The sequence below is a fragment of the Melanaphis sacchari genome, unplaced genomic scaffold (genome assembly GCF_002803265.2).
Source record: "Melanaphis sacchari strain LSU unplaced genomic scaffold, SCAv2.0 Contig76_pilon_pilon, whole genome shotgun sequence".
Classification (NCBI taxonomy): Eukaryota; Metazoa; Arthropoda; class Insecta; order Hemiptera; family Aphididae; genus Melanaphis; species Melanaphis sacchari.
Genome location: NW_020271544.1, coordinates 1,071,755 through 1,091,239, shown reverse-complemented (window position 1 = coordinate 1,091,239; position 19,485 = coordinate 1,071,755). Strand labels below are relative to the sequence as shown.

Here is a 19,485-nt window from a genome sequence, read left to right as displayed (position 1 = left end):
AAAATTATAACCAGTTGAATGGAATCACTTACACAGGATAAATAGGAAAAGATAAAAAGATTTTTAAGACTAAATATTAACTAGTGGTATAAAAAAATTGAACTAAACAATTAAAACAAACTGTTTTATTTAACCATCAGTTTCTGAAATACAAAAAACAGCCAGGAGAATCTGAAAAAAATTTCAATATTAATATAAAATATGTATGTATTTACTTCACTGCTTAATACAAATAATTATACTTAATAAATGTAATACCTTATTGACAAAAGTATATTATAATATCATGTCATAAATTATATGAAATCTAATATAGATGTTCACATTTGCCTAACATTGACAATATATGTGTATAAAGACAATCTCAAATCAAATGATAATTTCTTTTGCACACCCTTAGGAAGGTTTATGTTAATAATACTACAATAACCTGCTGGAGTTTGCACTTTTCATTAAATTTTAATATTTTACTTTTAGAAAAGCATTGGAATTTAAATGCATGATAAAATCTATTGTCAGAACCTTATAAATTAATTTTAAGACAACACTAATATATCAGAAATAAGCAAATCTGATACCTACCAAAAACAAGATAATTACGTAATTGAGAGTATTTATAAAAGTTTATTATTTTATAGTTTAATGAATGTACACATTTGCCTAATACAGCTAATATATATATTTAAATAAGCTATCTCAAATCAAATGTATATTTTCTTTAGCACACCCTTAGGAAGGTTCATGTTATAAAACAATAACCCGCTGGAGCCTGCATTACTTTAATTTACATACTAGGCATTAAAATGCAATATAGGTTTAATATTTACATCTTGATCTTAGTTGAACAGTCCAAAGCCCATATCATCATCAGATTCATTGTCGGATTCTTCTTTCTTTTCTTCTTTCTTGTCAGCAAAAATAAAATTAAGTGAAAAACTATATGATAAAACAACTAATAAAAAAATAATCTTACCTTTTTCCTCAGAAGCTGCTGGTGCTGCTCCTCCAGCTCCAGCAGATGTGGCTACGGCAGCACCAGTTGGTACACTTGCCAATTTAGACCTGCCTATATACAATAAAGCAAATTATTAAACACTGTAAGTAAAATATCTAATTATAATTTAAAATTAGTTAAAAAACATTCCACAAAAAAATAATTCAAATTTAGTATAACAAAATGCATACTAATAATAGATTTGTTTTCAATACATTTTTATTTTATTATTAACATATGAATAATATATTTACCACTCTCGATAACTTCATCGACGTTTTTGCCCTTCAGTTCTTTGAGAACTAGACTAGCTTTAGCTGTGTCAGATTCAATACCGACAGAACTTAGGATCTTTTCAATTTCATCATTGGATGGTTCTTTTCCACTGAGGGAAGCTAACAGGTAGGCAGCCACGTAACGCATTCTATAATTTAATTAGAATTAAAATTAGCCAATAGAAATGTCAATATTATAATATTTAAAAGTATCAAAGAATAATTTATTTGCATTCAGATAATATTGATCTTCAATATAAGATCAGTCGAAAGATGGTATTGAAATTATTCATCATAAGCAATAACTGACCAGTTTTATATTCAAGTCATATAAGACTCTTATTAAATAAATATATATTTTTTAATATTAAATAAGATAAATTATAAATATGTTTAGTGTACAGATGGGCTTGAAGGCTTGTTGCTATAAAGCAATGTCCCCGGACATCCGTTTTATATACTGTTGCAGTAAGTTACCAATTTCTGATCAGAAATATTTATATTGAAATATTCAATCAGATCAATCTGCCAAACATGAAGAATGACAATATTTAACATGAAAATTAGTTTAAATACCAATATTTAATCTAAGTGGAAATAGATATTAAAATACTTATAATTTAAAGTAGTTTCAGAAAATATAATTCATCAATTTGTATCAGCCGAAAGATGGTATTAAAATTATTCATCATAAGTAAAAATCAATCCATAATTTGGTATTATGAGATGTTTTTCATATTTATTAAAATACAAAATAAAATGTAATGTACAGATGGGCTTGAAGGCTTGTTGCTATAAAGCAATGTCCCCGGACATCCGTTTAATGTACTGTTGCAGTAAGTTACCAATTTCTGATCAGATATTTATACTGAAATATTCAATCAGATCAATCTGCCAAACATGAAAATTATTTTTAACACCAATACTTAATTAAGTGGAAATAGGTAGTTCAACACTTATGATTTATAGTTTCAGAAAATAAAATTCATCAATTTATATCAGCCGAAAGATGGTATTGGAATTATTCATCATAAGTAAAAATCAATGTATAATTTAGTATTGTGAGATGTTAGTTATATTTATTAGAATATAAAATGAATTGTAATGTACAGATGGGCTTGAAGGCTTGTTGCTATAAAGCAATGTCCCCGGACATCCGTTAAATATACTGTTGCAGTAAGTTACCAATTTCTGATCAGTGATATTTATATTGAAATAGTCAATCAGAGAAATCTGCCAAATATTCTATTATTTCATTATAAAAAGGATATGTACAAAATATTTATAACCCTTAAAATTACTTAATAAATAAGGTATAGGTAAACATTATTATACAAAAAATAGTTAACTATTATTCAATTCATGCATATTGAATTTGAATAAGAATATTGAAAATAAATTAACAGAAATGTAGACTTAAAATTAAATCATTTTGAAAAATTTTTTAAACACATGAATCAGTTGACACATTAGCATCAGGTTTCAGACCCGAAAGATGGTAATAAATTAATGTGAATCATCATAAAAATATTTATAATCTTGTCATTTGACAATGTGATTTAACTATAATCGGTCTATATACCAATAAATTTCAGTAAACACATTAGCATCAGGTTTCAGACCCGAAAGATGGTAATAAAGTATTGTGAATCATCATAAAAATATTTACAATTCGTCATTACACAATATGATTTAGCTAAAAATCGGTCTACATATCAATAAATCTCAGAAAACACATTAGCATCTAGTTTCAAACCCAAAAGATGGTATAAAATAATTGTAATAAGTTTTAGGCATATTAAAATACTATTATCAGGGATAAAGTTAACATCAGAATTCAGACCCGAAAGATGGTAAATAAATATAATCTCATCACTTAATAGCATTAAAAAAAAACATTATTATTTTTAGTACCTTATAATTACATAATCAATTATCTTCCTAAATTATTGTTCTTTTTAAGAGTAATGTCATCAGAATAAAAAAATGTTATCATCATAAACTTTCAGCCGAAAGATGGTGATATTATATCATCACAGACATCTTAAGTTATTAACTATGCAAGATAGCATCTTAACATTTATATAAATTTGATGTTATAATTTAATAGGTTGAGATTAACAAAATTACATTGAATTTAGAGTTATTTATTAATTAAAGATATTAATAAATTATTTGTAAAAAAAAATAACATTGCGAAAGAAGTTACCACACTATACAACTAGAAATAGAAGCAGGACACGCAAATGATTGGTTTCACAATAACGTGTTTTAATTGAACCCGTCAAAATGCACAGTGCGATGCAAACGAAAAATAATAAAATAACCACTAACTTACAAGACTAACAGCCAAATATTACATTCTACGTTATCGAGCCATCAAGGTGGTACATATTATTATTAAATTAACATTCATATTGAACGTTTGTGAATAGATTAAACTTGAGCTAAAATAATATTTATAAGCTTTTAGAGTTCAAAATCAGATTTATGTATTCTGTCAAACAAAATTAAGTGATCCTTCACACGTGGTATTCGAGTTTGTCGCATCGACGATTTTAGGAGCGTGAAAGTGGGACGGAAAGAAAATAATACGTTAATACGATAGAAAAAATCAAAGTAAATAAAACACTTAGATTATTAAAAAAAACATACTTACTTAAGTCTGTTGGACACGAAACGTGAACTGGCTGCTGGCAAAAAAGTGGAAAACGAAGTGTCTAAACTAAGATGCTATAGACATAGAGTAGAGAGATTTTGGAGTTAGGATTTGTAAAAAAATAAGTAGAACCATGTATGCAAACCATGTACAATTATACCAGTGTTGCCAAACAGTAGTAAAAGTTATAAAACACTACCAACTTAAATAAGGAATAGCTCTTTGTCCAACATAGTACATACCAAATACCAATGATAATGATAAATGACTGCAGTTTTAAATTCAAACATTTCAAACTATGATTTAAAATTTTAAGTTCACTAAAATATATCAATTACAATAAATAATCAAAAATTGCAAATTTGCAAGCCGTTGTGGACTTGTATTTTATTTTGTATATTCTACATTTCTACGACATATGAATACCTTCTATTCAAATAATGAATTTTAATCAAAATAATTTGAAATATTTACTTTTATAATAAATAAAAATAAAATCAATCATTTTTTAGTCCATGGCAATTACCAGAATTTATCATTTATTCTTACAGCTTGATTAAATTTATTCTATAGATGTCAGTGATGTCACTGACATCTACGGTTCGGGATTTCATGAAAATATATCACAGAATATTCTGGGGTTATATTAATACATGTGCAACTTACACGCGGTAAATTCGATAATTCGTGATAACACTGATAACAGTAGAACACAGTACACTTAGTACAATAATCACAATACACAGGGGCATACATCATGAATTAAAATTTATTTTTAAAATTTTTAATTGTGCCATTCATGTCAATACAGACTGTTATATACAATTCAAATTTTTATTTATTTGCGTTTAAACGTTAAATAATTTACTTGTATTGATATTCGTATTTATTTAGTTATGATTTGATTTGTAGTTTAGTTATTAATTACTAGTGTTAATAGTTGAAAATATTTATAAATCAAATTTACAATGAAACAGTTAACAGATGACCGAATGAAAGTATTTTTCGAAAAATTGTCTAAATAGTAAGTTAATTGATTTGTTTATATGTTTTAATTAAGTTTATTGTACTTAATACCTATTACTTTGAATACATTTTTAAATAAAATATCAAGTTTTAGAATGATTTACTTAAACATAAATAAGTTCAAAAATTATTATAAAACTTTGTGTATGCACTTTTTTTTTTTGAATTTAGCATTGGCTCAAATATTAAATTATTAATTGATCGTTCAGATGGAAAATATTGTTTTCGAGAAAAGAAAGATCGAGTTTATTATGTATCTGAAAAAGTATTGAATATGGGATCCATGATGAATCCTGATAACATAATTAGTATAGGAACATGTTTTGGAAAATTTACTAAGTCTGGAAAATTCAGAATACATATAACATCTTTAGATTATTTAGCTCCATATGCTCAGGTAAAATATTTATTTGTTTATTTATTTACTTAGTGAAATTATATGGATTGCTTTTATTATACTGAATTATGCTTTTAGCACAAAATGTGGATAAAACCTGCAGCTGAACAACAGTTTCTTTACGGTCATAATGTTTTAAAGTCTGGTCTTGGGCGAATTACAGAAAGTACTACTCAATATCAAGGAGTTATAGTATTCTCAATGAGTGATGTTCCTTTGGTAATTATAATTGTAATCTATATTATATTTGTATATTTTTTCATTATTGAGGTAATCTTTAAACCATTATCATTGTGATTTTAAACAAATTGAGTTATGATTAAATGATTTATTTACTTTTTTTATCTTCAAACAAAACGTTAAACTACATTTTCTAATTATAACTACTTTCAAATGAGACATACAGACTTTGAATAACAATAACTATGAGTGTATTTATATTCCTTGAGACTCTGGGAGTCTGTTCAGGTAATTTTCATCAATACAGGTGGATAAAAAATGGATCTCATACAAATTTTAATAAAATTTAATATTTTTTTTTTATTTATAGAATATGTTATCATTTTTAAAAAAATAGTTGGACAAAAAATTTATAAAATTTAAAGTTAAGTATTATAAAAAATTTACTATTTTAAAATGCTTGTAATTAACTGTTAAGTTAATAATTCTAAAAAAACTCTGAATTGCCCTAAAAAAATTAAACATAACAAACTAAAATGGATTCTTCTGAATGTTAAAATATTCTATGTTATACATTCATAGAATAAAGACAATACATGTTGGTATAATGCTCCTTTTAACAGACATAAAATAAATATCTAATGAGTATCTAAAATTGAGAACATTGCCATAACTACATATTTTTAAAATTGTATGAACATTTAAAACAAATCCAAAAATCCTAATGTAATCACTAATGAATTGTTAATTTATCGATAATAATATATAGCTAAACTGTTGTACCTATTATATCATAGTATTAAGAAGAAATTTCATTTGAAATATTTTAAAATTATTCAAGTTCTTCGAAAATAAGATATTTTTCATATTTTATTTGAATTAAGTGGATGAAATACCCATGTTATTTGTTATTTATTTTGTTAAATATAATAAATTAAATTCAAATATTTATTTTTTTTATTTTAGGGTTTTGGCGTCGCAGCAAAAAATACTACTGAATGTAAGCACACAGATCCACTATCAGTAGTTTGTTTTAATCAAGCTGATATTGGTGAATTTATTCGATGTGAAGATGATTTAATATAAAACATTATTATTAAGTATTTTACATATTTTTAATAAACAACTTATTGACGTTCTTAATTAAAGTTCTTTTATGTTAAAATATATTTACTATCTGTTTCATATAAACATTAAATAGCAGATGAGAAAATAAAACAACATTTGTGAGTTGCATAATAAGGAGACCATCCAGTAACAGAAACTTAAAATATCAAAGTTAAAATTATGTTTAACTTTGAGGTAATAATTATTTATCTAAGTTTTAAATTAATTTTTCAAATCCAGTTTGTCTTATGGTATTAAAGTGATAAAAACTAATACCTTAAAGATAGCCTATAAACTGTTATTTGTTTATTGATCATTAACTGATTAGCCATTTATTTCTGTACAATAATTAATTATCTCTTTTATTTTGGATGCTGGCTTCATTATTTAATATGTATAATAATGTTTAATGTATAATGTTGTTTTATGTATTACAGCTGTAAATGTCGAGCTATCATAGTTGTATACTAATAGCTAATAAAAATAAAAAAAAAAAATTTCTGTACAATCTGTTAAAAAAAAAAAAAAAAAAAATAGAGATAGATACTGTCTATACAACAAAAACGACAGCTACGACAGTTCTTATTAGCATTACTCTCTCTACTATCATGGTCTCAACAAATTCTGCCAGCTTTAACAACTAACTATGAGATATACTTATAATTTAAAAGAAATATAAAAGTTTAGTAAGTTATAAAATATAAATGGTATATATGATATAATGTTCTTATGAATGATGATGAAATATATAAATAGCTACATAATGAACATTTTTAATTATCAAAAAAACTTCAATTATTCAATTCAAATTCTTTTTTCAACTGAATAATGAAATACTAATTAGCTTCCAACAATGTGAAGCACTTTTTTTTTGTTCATGCTTTATAATCTTTTAGCATGTAATTGGAAAATATTGAATATGCGATACAAAAGTGTACACAACATTTATGTACCTGAAGTTTTCAATGTTTTTTTTATCAGAATATAATGAAAAGAAGTATGTTTAAATATTTTTAAAAAAAGAAGAAAAGACATTATTCCTTTCAATTCAAGTACTGTTTATAACTTGATGATAGGTGAGTACTCCTCACGGATTAGTCTCGGTAGTATTTATCTTTAACATATATTTCATGTTAATATGTAACAGTCAACAGATAGGATCAAATAAAAGTTCAATAATCACACCTAACTTCGTCTCCAATGGCCATAATACATAACGGTAAATCGATTATATTGAATTGGAAGTTTAACAACCAAATTTTAAATATTAATTCTTGTCTTTTAAAAAAGTACAATCTGGATAAAACAAACTTAAGATCATTTTCATGTAATTAATAAAACTAATAGATCAAGCCGTTGAGGAATTTGTTCTGTTATATTTTAGGTTGGTAAGTAGATCAGTACATGAATGTGTCAAATTTTAATTTAATGATCAATCATTATTTTCAAAAAAAAATTTTAATTATTAATGATTTGTCTACTGCATATAATAATTTTAATATTTCTAAGAATATTTTATAATATTTAGGTTCCACTAATACCACAAAAACATTGTCAAAATCTATAATTTTGTGTAAAAATACCTACCGTTTTTCATCAATTTTTGGGCGTTTTATTTTTCCAATTATTTCGAAAATATTTTATTCTCAAAAGTACAATTAGATCTCTAATTTGTTTTTGTCTCCGAAATATTCAAAAAAGTATTTTATTCATAGTTTTACAAAGTATAAACTAAATTAATTTTTTAGCAGAAATCAGAAAAGGTGAATGATGTAATATATACTTATACAAGATACAACGATAAAGTATAATGACGATTGAAATTTTGTAGTTAATTAATTTGAATATTTAGTAACAGTGAATTTTTTTAACTGTGTCTAATAATTTCAATTTTTGAATAGTCTTTAATTTAATGTTAAATAATCTATTTCTTTTTACATAACTATTAACTTGTGAAAACTGTGAATTGATATTTTATCAAACAATTAAGAAATTTTAGAAGGTGGTATAATGTATACTGTTGTAGTAAGTCATTTTTTATTGCGTTAATAATATAATGTCTATTTAACGTAAATACAATTAAAGGTGATATTAGGCTGGATAGAATACTTAACTTTTAAAATATTTTCAAACTTTAGTTTTTAACAGACATTTTTATGAATTTCCAGCTATAAAATAAATAGTAATATTCAAGACTTGGTCAAAAATCAAAATTTAAATGTTTATAAAAAAAAAATTCTGACTATAAATATTTCATATTTTTTAATTGGAAATGAACTACTTAATTGAAACTATTTATTAAATTTTCAGTCATTTTTCTTATTCGTAAACTGTTTATCAACATTTATAGAAAAAACACATACAGTTTTTTTTAAATATTTTGGAAATTTCTATATAGGAAAGTGATAATGAAAATACTTTGTGGAAATGTTGTGTTTTTTTCTGGTCATTTTATGCGTTTATTTTGATGGTTATCATTATATGAATAATAAATCTGAGTAGTAATTGTCTCTCCCAGCACGAACTAAGTTAGGTAACCCAATTTGGTTCGTGTACTCCAGCCTATATTACTACAGAATGGATTAAATACAATTGATTAATGATATTACCGATGGTTTTTTTAATTAATAATTATTACTAAGTGAATTTTATGAATTATGATATATTTCTATTGCTATTAAAGTAATTTATTTTAATAGGTACACATAATGAATAATTTACTATTATTAAGAATTTATAAAATATAAAATATATTATTTACTTTTCAATTTTCATAGAATCTGACACATGTCATACTACATTACTACAGTCTACATTCTAAAACTACATTCTACAACACCATAAGTCTTTTCTTTTTAATTTTGTCGTACATTCTTATCTATAACCGTTACGCTATGTATTTCTTTGGAAAGTAATTTGAATTCTTGCATTGTTATCAAAACTAGTTGTAGTTATCAGTTTATTGTTAAAGTGAGTCGTAATAAATGGCCGTTATTTAAAAACCGAGTTTAATCGTATTAGTGTATTACTGAGTAGTGAGTTGATTTAATTTAAATAAAAACGTCGAATGGTGAATAGGATGGTTATTGCTAATCGGTAGTCAGTACTTACTGCCTTATCTGGTTGTCACCAAAGTTATTTTGTAAGTTTTTATTTTTATTTTTTTCATAAACATTATATATATAAGCATTCATCTTTTTAAATATACCATTTTACTACCAGTATGTATTCCCTTAATGATACATGAAAAAAATAAATATTTTTATCAGATTTACCTTCAATAAGTTTAATATCATCAATAAAATTAGCTGTTAATTATTAGGTAATTTACTATTTATAAAATATTTTGTAATTATGCACTGTTATGGTAATAATAAAAGATAATCAATATTGTATCTAATTTATATTTACTTGACTTCTACACATTTTTTAAATATTTTCTAATTGATGTAATTATACTTAATTAATTTTTGGTTTGAAGACAAACATTTAATATTGTTTAAGTAATATTAAGTTTTATACTAATTTATGTTTAATATTTTTTTTTTTTTTTAGATAATGGGTGAATTAAAGAAAATTTTTCTTCTAATACAAAATGATATTAACCAAGATAATTTGAAAGAAGCTCTTGACACCTTTAATATTCATTACAATAATATCAAAGACATTAAAGGATTTCAAAATTGTACAGTTGGCATTGTAAGTGTTTTGGCACAAAAACTTCAATCTGAGTTTAATTTTACCAATGAAATTAAGCAATTTGGAAAAAATACAAATGATGTCATTCAGTTTGCTGATCGTTGCTTCAAAACAATCAATCTATCTCAATTACAACCATTACAAAATAGTTTATATGTTATTGTCAAGTATTTACTTATGAATAATCATGTGGCCGAAGCTGTCCATTTTGGTAATTATCTTTTAAATAATTTATCTCCACCATGTGAAATATTGAAATATTTAGTTCAGTTATTTGCACATCATATTCATAAGACATGTCCTATTGATGATGATTTGAAAAAGTTAAATGTTATACTTATGTGGGATGCTGTGTTAAACTTAGTTAAGCGTCATACCGGAAAAGAAATTGAGTATGCATTATCTTCATTATTAACACTTGTGAAAAATATGAATGGATTAATATTACATGAAGGGTGTACTATGGATGTAGTTATCTTAGATATGACTTTAGAATCAGTGTTATCTTCTAGTGGTATTCGGAAAAAAAATGATCAAGAAAGTATGATGAATTTATACTTTATGTTAATTGAAAACATTGTAGCTGTAATGCAAAATATGATGCGTCACAGACAGATGAATATTCATCATTTAATCAAACATATCAAATTAATGATTGATGTTTGTTGTTTGAATAAAATTGAAAAAGAATCATTGTCATTTTTGATTTCATTATTCAAGTTTATTGACAACTCTATTAAAAATGGTCTTGATTCCAATTTTGAACTTAGGAAAATGATAACATTTGTTGAAAGTTATGAACCAACAATGATATTACCAAACACAATGTTATATCATGTGTTCAAGGCTGCCATTGTTACAATTACAAAATTAAAAAACTTTTGGTATGAAGGATTGATTATTAATTCTTCTGAAACAATTTCACAAATGCTTGTATTATTACACCGTTTAGTTTATATAAGCAAACACAGTTCAATTAGTCAGATATGTTGTAAAAGCAAGAATTGCGATCTCAATGAAGATTCAACATCAGAAATGAGTTTAATTAACATAGTGTTTATTATGATGAGACACATAATTAGTACTAATCACACATTTTTAAATTCCGAAGATGTTTTAAAGTGGATTGAATTGTTCACCTCTTTGTTTGAAAGAGTAAATAAATCAAACTGTTCAAATAAAATTGCTTTCATTGAATTTTCATTAACAAGTGCTTATAACCTTTGTATTTGTACAACATCTGGCAAGTTCACAGATTTATGGTTGGATTTTCTTGAACATTTATACTTAATACTTGATCCTTCTGGAATTGATTCAGAACTTGTTGCTCGTGTTGCAATTCTTCTGAGTCGGTGTTTGTACAATAAAAATAAAAATGACGAAGCTTTAAAGTGTATTGCATATTGGTGTGTGCGTACTCATTCTGAACTTGCTGCCCAACAATGGGTTTATCTTAAATGTAAGGAGGAGAGAAATAATGTTATTATTAAAGATACAATTTTAAAAACATTTGAAAATGATATTAATCTGAAAAAAAAATGGCCCGATTACAGTTTGACAAAATCTGATTGCACTGAAATAATGTGGTTAGAATTAAAGGCTCATAATCATCAAAATAAAATTAAACAAGATACTACTGCTGTATTAGAATTATTTGAAGAATTAATGTGTCATAAACTATCTAGAGAGTTTAAGTGTCGTGTCATAATTACCACTGCATACATAATACTACATTCAAGTAGTATAAATGGTTTAAAAAGAGTAATTGATGTATTAGAGGACTACATTCGTAAATTGGAAGTTGAAACATCTATGGAGAAAAAAAGTATGCCATTAATGTTAGGTAATTTATATTATGCAAATTACTTGTGCTTATTAAAACATCTACAGAACCTTGTCAGCAAAGAATTGGATTCGTATACTGAAGAGAGGTTAGAACGTGGTATGGAGCAACAAAATATTATTCAATATGAACCTATTTCTTGGATATTACCATTAAAAATAAAACCTAAACTTTTTAACTGTTTGAATTGGGCTGTTAAGAATTGGTCTGCTTTAACTAATGATACAATTAAAGATGAACACGATGTCAAATTACTTTTTAGAAGTCTTCAAGAAGTTGCTTTTATATTTAAACTGCATGGTGACTCAAAAGAAGTTGAAGTATGGAAACTATTATACAAATTAGCTTCTAATAAGAAATGTCACAAACATACTTTTATAGCACTTATGGAATTATCAAAAATTAGCGAGGTAGATGTTTTAGAATTATCTAATTTAGCTAAACACTTGCCTAAAATGGCTATTGATTATAAATTGGCATTAGCAACTTCTCTTTTAAACCAATCAAAATTTAATGATGCACAAGTACTGCTAGAGAGTATCAATGATAAAGAATTGAACAATAATATTATATTAATGGCAGAGTATTCTTATCTTAAAAGCCGCTTGTGCTTTGAATCTAGAAATTTCGACAAAAATGTGTGTCTTTCTTTTTTCATTGATGCTTATAATCTTGCACATGGTCTTATCAAAAGGCTCGATTATTTCTATGAATATTTAGCTATGCATTTTGTAATATTAAGCATATGTTCGTATTTGAATTTAATTTATATAAATAGTTTCAAACCTGTTGAAGCTCGCTGTTTTTTGAAAGTTCAAATGAATATTGTTCTAAAATCTGTTCTAACTAAAAGAGCGTTAAATGTATTTTTAATGAATTGCTGGAATGAATTAATGTGTTGTAATTTTGAAAACGCTAATGGACAGTTGGAGCATATAATGACTTTACTAGATTTTAAAGAAGAAGAGTTAAATTTTAAAATGCAAAAATTAACTGTAAATTATTCTCCAAATAAATATTCCTCTCCTCTGTCAGATTACAGGTGCTCCCAAATCCCTAGAATAAATAAAATGGCATCACCTTCCTTAAAACGGTTAAACAATAAACGTACACAAATGAATATTACTGAATATTGCGATGAAGCTATCAATAGCAAAGAACCTTTAGATCCAATTATTATTCATTCTGTTATTGAAGCATGTCTTCTTAAAGCTGTCTACTGTTCTAAAGCTAATCAGCAAAAATTAGCTGAACATTATTTTAAACGTACATTTAAATTACTGGAATTGTCTATACCAAAATTTAATAAAAATGAAGTATATAACATCTTAACAGTTAGACAAAAAACTTTAGCCAAGTATCATTATGCAGAACACCTAGTTCTTTACAATGATCCATCTAAGTCTTTAGTTTATCTTGAAAAGGCTAAAGAATCTTCCCATGATGAATGGTTGTCAATGTATGTGAATGAATTAATTATTTCACTTAAAGTTGATAACATCATGAGTTATGCAATCTCTAATGTTATTCATTCACCTGTGGTAGAAACACACGTACAAGCATTAAAAACGCCAATGACTAGTAAACTACGAGTGAATACAAAATCACAAGGAGTTCCTAGATTTGTTACTCCAGCTGTCAGAAAATTAAAATTGACTTTAGAAAGTCCAAATTCAAGACAAAATAAAATAAAATCACCTCTGATAAAAGGGACTGAAAAAATTAAAAATGATTCAACTGTTAAGAAGAAAATTGGAAAAGAAAACATTATTAAATCTACAACAAAACAAGATAATGAAATAAAAGTTAGAGAAAAAAGAAGTACAAGAAAAAAAGAAACCACTGAACAACCACCATCATTAATTATTAAAAGACGTGCTAATAGATTAAATATTTAGATTTAATTGTAAATTTTGTTCCATGTACTATTTGTAATTTTTATTTAAAAATAATAAGTTTTAGAGTTATTATAATGTGAATTTAAAGTGCAAATATTGGTAATTTAATTAGTAAATATTTTTTTAATGTATTAAATTTGAATTTGAAATAAAAATAACATTAACTATGTGTCTTAATAATAAAGGATTAATATTTGTATGATATAACAGTTATTGAAAATATTATACATTTTATCATTAAGCTGTGATTTTGTTATACTAAATTTTGAGGTTTACTTAAGTTAAATATTCCAAAATGAATTCTAAAGATGACATTCGCATTCAAAATGTTATATACAAAACTATAAATATTACGGTTTATTAAATGTATATTTTGATTAAGTTGTATCATCATTCAAAACCTCTAACTATAGGTTTATATTGTAGGAATAATATAAAATGGTTATTTTTTTAACAGTTGTATGTTCTCTTTACATGATTCTTTTTAATTCTTCCTTAACCTACCCTAGTTTATGGAAGAGTAAAATGTATGTTACCTTGCCTAAAAAAACTTATTGGTACTATAGTTATATTCTGTTTTTCTACTTTCAATCAAATTATAGAATACTTTTATACCGCTTATTTTTGTCTTATTATGTACTGCAAACTATGCTGAAATAAGCCATTATTATAAATGACAAAATAAAAAAACTAATTAATTACTTTTTTTTTTTCTTTTGGAATTTATAAATTGTAATGTTCTTACATATATATTATTATTATAATATATTAACAATTTATTGTTTTATTTTTCTGATTTATTAAGATACATTTGATAAAAATTTTGTGATTACTGAAAAATAATTATAGTTAATACTGTTGAAAGTAATTTACAAATATTCTATTGTCTTCTATGTCTATTTCTAGTTGATCTTAAACTAATGGATAGTTTTTTGAATAGAATGAAGTCTTGCATATTTAAAATGTATTTCCATAAGTAAAAAATATTTAATAGATATTAATATTAAATAGTTTTTCAACTCGATAATTTAAAACAATGTAATAGAAGTAGTATTACTTAAAGCAGTATTATGATATAAGTAGTTTAAACCAAAATACCTTTTTATGAAATATAAAATATAGCATGGTAATAACTAATAACTAATCAAATTTTAATTTTTTCACACTCTTTAGTTTCAATTAATTTATAGTTATTTATTGTTTTTTTCTTATTACTTAAAAAAAAAGAAAAATACTAAGACTTATTAATTATTACTTTTGATCTCAACTAAATTATATATTCTGTAGAAAGTAGAAGCCATATTCATTGTTGAAGATAAAAGAAGTATTTACTTTATACAGAACATTCATTAATTTATCTCCGCTTCATAACTATTTGTTATAAATTTTACTTTTACTATTTGCTTGTTTTATTTACTTAAGCTTTATTCATTTGTTCAGCGCATATTTAACAATATTTTTAATTTTTGAGTCAAAAATGTTGACGTATAACTGTAATAAATAAATATTGATAACTTTTAAGGGTATTTATCTTTGTGACGACACACAAATAAAAATAACTATACAACTTTTATAGACCAATAGATTCATCAAATTGATCACAGTTAAAATTTATAGGCAAAAGGTAATAATATGAACTGATTACAGAATGTACATTAGTCGAACCAAAACAGGCTAGACAATTTTTATTAATCTTTGAAAATGTGATATAAAATATAATATTCTATCTGAATTTTTCAAAACCTATTATGTATAATTTATAATTAAATGTATGTTTATTATGTCTTTAGTACCTACTATACAATCAACTATTTCTAATTTAATTATTTGAATGTACATAATTAGTTAAAACCTTCAGATTCTTGACGATCCATAGCTTCTTTGCTAATTCTGTGATGGTTAGCAGAGATAGGTCTATAATAAAATGATTTATAGTCTGATCTATCCTTCATCATTTCATTAATTTTGTTGGCTACCATTCTGAAAAATTATATAAATAATAAAAAAAAAATACAATTAGAAAAGTTTATTTCTATTATTTAATACTTAAAAAAATGATTAAAAAGATTGCTCAATACAATTGCAGAAATTAAAAATTGTTTTATGATAAATAATAAAAATTTCAAAAATACTTTCATATTAATTTAAAGGATTGAATTATCCAGTTTTGAAAATGATAAATTATACAATCACCATTATTTTATACAAAGGATAATAATATTTTTCTAATAAGATTAAAAATAAGAAAATTGTACATTAATGCAATTAATTAGTAGGTGGTATTTAAAATTTTAAATGACATAATAATTTTAATGAGTAAATTATCTATAAGACAAAAGACCTATTTTTAACTTTTTATTAATATATCAAAATTATTATAATTTTATGTTTAACATCATATACTTTTAAACTAATGCCTTTTACACACAAGGTAATTCTTTTATCATAAACCACTCATTATTTCAAAAACTATTTTATATTCTGAAGCAGACACAAAAAATCAAAATTCGGATGAGTAATTTAACAGTTATAACTTTATAAATATTTGAAGTTGTGTTGAGCTTAGTAGGCCAAAATCTTGCAGGGTATTCCCATACTCTATTGCTCACCAATATTTTGCATACATAACTCATAAATTAGTCATCCTAAATTTATGTATCAAAATATTTAAAAAAATATTCTGTTTTAGAATATGAAGTTAAAAATGTATGTTGTTTTTGAAAAAAGTAAAAACTTTAAAAAATATAGATATTTTTTTTTAAATATATAAAAATTACTCTGTATATATATTTTTTTATTATTTGAATTTTAATGAATTCCAATAAACTATTAAAAATTTTTACCTGACTTTAAATTTTTCATCTTCTTCATATAATGTGTGTAGATACTTTTCATACTGCTGTTGTGGACTGGGATAAATATAACGTGCCATCCACCGAGTGATTGGATGCTAAATAATCAGATTTTAATTATATATTATGATAAAACTAAAATAAGTTATATTTATTTTAAATAATGTAAGAATTGATAGGTAAATTAACTATAGTCATAAATTAAAAGAAAAACTTCATGAGAAAGCATTTATGATCCTAATTTTCCTGTTGAAATAAGATTTTATTGAGGTCTGCATAAGCGGCAGTAAAATTCTATTGTCTTGATGGTGTCGCAATAAAGGTAGTCAGTGTCCAGCTGCATTATTATAACTATATATAGTCATCAAATGGCTATACATGAAATTTCATGTACTAATTACTAAGATCACATACAAATTACAAAATGGTTTTTAGGTTTCCTACAGGATTGAAGCATTATAAATATTTAAAATATGTTATGGGTTAAATAATTTTATGTTTTATATATTTACCTATTTGGCTATATGTATAATTATAATTAATAATACAATTTATAAATATAAATGATCAACTAACCCGATAGTATTCCCAATGTGCAGGTCTATAACCTTCAGGAATCGGAGCCAATTTAGCTGGTCCAATAAAAACATTAACACCAGTGATAAGTAATGTTAAAGGAATAACGCCAACCAAAACATAATAATGAATTAAATCTTTGAACTTTGTCCATTGCCAGCGAGTTTCCTTAATACTCATTAGATGATGACCACTCATGTCACGAGACGGTATAAGAGCTAAAATGGCATACAAAATAATTATTTTAATATTTTAATTCTAGAATATGTAGTAAAAATATTAAAGTTTTAAGAGAGAAAAACTTAAAATAATGGTAATAAAATAAATTCTTAAAAAAAAAAAAATGAGTAAAATTAAAAGTAAGTTAAATACAAGATATTGGGTGGTGTCAAGGGGATCTTATTCTTGAATGTAAAATTTAAATCTAATCATAATAAATTATAGTAAAAATATTACAAAAATCGTTAAACTTAAGTACGTCAAAGAAAAAATAGTATTAGATATTTTGTTAAATAAATACCTATAATAGAATGATTAACTAAATAACTTAAATTCTCACCAGATGATTTTAATACGTCGGTTTTCTTCGTGAATTTGGTGATCACCGATCCCAATTTTAGTGAACTCCAAATAGCCATTTTACCGGCGTTAGTTCAACCAATTCTACAAAAAAAGGGAAAGAATACTGATTACAATTGAATAAAGCAGAGAGCACAGTAATACAGTATTAACTTCTTACATGCTTCTTCAGGATTTTTACTACGTAAAATATCACGGGCTTATGAAAATTGTACTAGTGATAAGAGAGTAAAGACGAATAGAATCGATCGACTGACCGCTGAAATTATCACATATCAAATCGTTTAACGTGCCCTTCAGATAGGACACACAACATGTAAGTTAAGCAGTAAGCACTTTCTCTCGTTACGAAAAAACTCCTAGCGCAGTCTTGTTTATTATATACATACTAATTCCCACGCATTTTTAATTTATGATTATAGTAAGTATGTTGAATAAAATTGTTGAACCATTGATATTTATTATAAATATTAAATACCATAGTCGGCATAGTCCATAATCAATGGTTCAATGATATACCATACTGCCTTATTATTTTTTAAATTTATTTATTTAAAGATAATTTTTAATCTTTTTACAAATTATTACAATTGGCAAGTTTGATATTAACAATAACATAAATAACACGTTGAAGAAGAAACCTATGGGTAATACCTCTTTAACTAATTTTGTAGATCTTTACACAATTTACGTTTTAATTTGCGTAACCGTTGACTGATTTTTTGGAAAAGTGACGGAGGACATAATATGTGATATTAGTATTAAATGTTAGTGGAAACGTTTGTACTTTATTTTGGTTAATTCGGTGGCATTATTTATTTTTAAGTCGTTGTGTAGGGAAATTATATAAAAGAAATATTTTCAATAACGTTATGGATTAAAAAAATAGAATAATGGTTTCTGATAATATAATCATCCCACATATTTCGTCTTTATTTAAGTAGAGATATCTGTTAAACAATTTAAGTGACTTATTTAATAATAAATCCAACAACAAAACACTGCATAAGTAGGTACAGAGCAATAAAAATTTTGAATGTAAGTTTTAAATATTTAATGTAGATTATTCAAGTGGCTATATTAAACAATATAATATGTTGTACATTTGTAGTTACCTATTTAACTACCTTAACTTTTCAACTCATCTATAAATAATTATATTCTCTCTGCTTTCGGATTAAAGATATATTATGTTCCAGTTCAAGGGATAGCTACAAAAAAAAAAAAAAATATATATATATATAAATATAATGATTTATTGAATCAAAAACAGTAATTTAACTACATAGTGTACATAAGTAAATTTATACTGTGTATCGAAACAAACGTTATTGCTCTACAACGTAGAGTTGTATAAGTATTAAGTACAAACCATTACAAATTTAAATCATTTAATACAT

The 19,485-nt window shown here is 24.8% G+C and overlaps 4 protein-coding genes across 6 annotated transcripts; 2 read left to right on the top strand and 2 right to left on the bottom strand.

Moving 5' to 3' along the window:
* Nucleotides 1-131: 131 nt before the first annotated feature.
* Nucleotides 132-4,053, bottom strand: LOC112601244 (60S acidic ribosomal protein P2-like). 3 transcript variants are annotated; one of them, XM_025348737.1, is made up of 5 exons: nt 3,929-4,045; nt 1,249-1,418; nt 974-1,066; nt 828-913; nt 132-171 (listed from the first exon to the last, which is right to left on the bottom strand). In XM_025348737.1, exons 2-4 carry the CDS (start codon nt 1,415-1,417, stop codon nt 837-839), a joined length of 339 nt encoding a protein of 112 aa, XP_025204522.1. In that variant the 5' UTR covers nt 1,418; nt 3,929-4,045; the 3' UTR covers nt 132-171; nt 828-836. The 3 variants fall into 3 exon arrangements, with proteins under 3 accessions (XP_025204522.1, XP_025204521.1, XP_025204520.1); XM_025348736.1 differs by having other exon boundaries at nt 828-1,066; nt 3,925-4,053; XM_025348735.1 differs by having other exon boundaries at nt 828-1,066; nt 3,929-4,051.
* Nucleotides 4,054-4,820: 767 nt separating this feature from the next.
* On the top strand, nt 4,821-6,674 carry LOC112601232 (60S ribosome subunit biogenesis protein NIP7 homolog). The gene is made up of 4 exons (XM_025348718.1): nt 4,821-4,952; nt 5,126-5,351; nt 5,430-5,570; nt 6,498-6,674. Exons 1-4 carry the CDS (start codon nt 4,897-4,899, stop codon nt 6,615-6,617), a joined length of 543 nt encoding a protein of 180 aa, XP_025204503.1. The 5' UTR covers nt 4,821-4,896; the 3' UTR covers nt 6,618-6,674.
* A 2,943-nt stretch (nt 6,675-9,617) lies between these two features.
* Nucleotides 9,618-14,078, top strand: LOC112601222. The gene is made up of 2 exons (XM_025348704.1): nt 9,618-9,780; nt 10,194-14,078. The coding sequence occupies exon 2, from the start codon at nt 10,197-10,199 to the stop codon at nt 14,076-14,078; it is 3,882 nt and encodes a 1,293-aa protein (XP_025204489.1). The 5' UTR covers nt 9,618-9,780; nt 10,194-10,196.
* A 1,775-nt stretch (nt 14,079-15,853) lies between these two features.
* Nucleotides 15,854-18,357, bottom strand: LOC112601229 (NADH dehydrogenase [ubiquinone] 1 beta subcomplex subunit 5, mitochondrial). The gene is made up of 5 exons (XM_025348715.1): nt 18,246-18,357; nt 18,066-18,169; nt 17,507-17,724; nt 16,922-17,028; nt 15,854-16,058 (listed from the first exon to the last, which is right to left on the bottom strand). The coding sequence occupies exons 2-5, from the start codon at nt 18,142-18,144 to the stop codon at nt 15,920-15,922; spliced, it is 543 nt and encodes a 180-aa protein (XP_025204500.1). The 5' UTR covers nt 18,145-18,169; nt 18,246-18,357; the 3' UTR covers nt 15,854-15,919.
* Between the last annotated feature and the right edge of the window lie 1,128 nt (nt 18,358-19,485).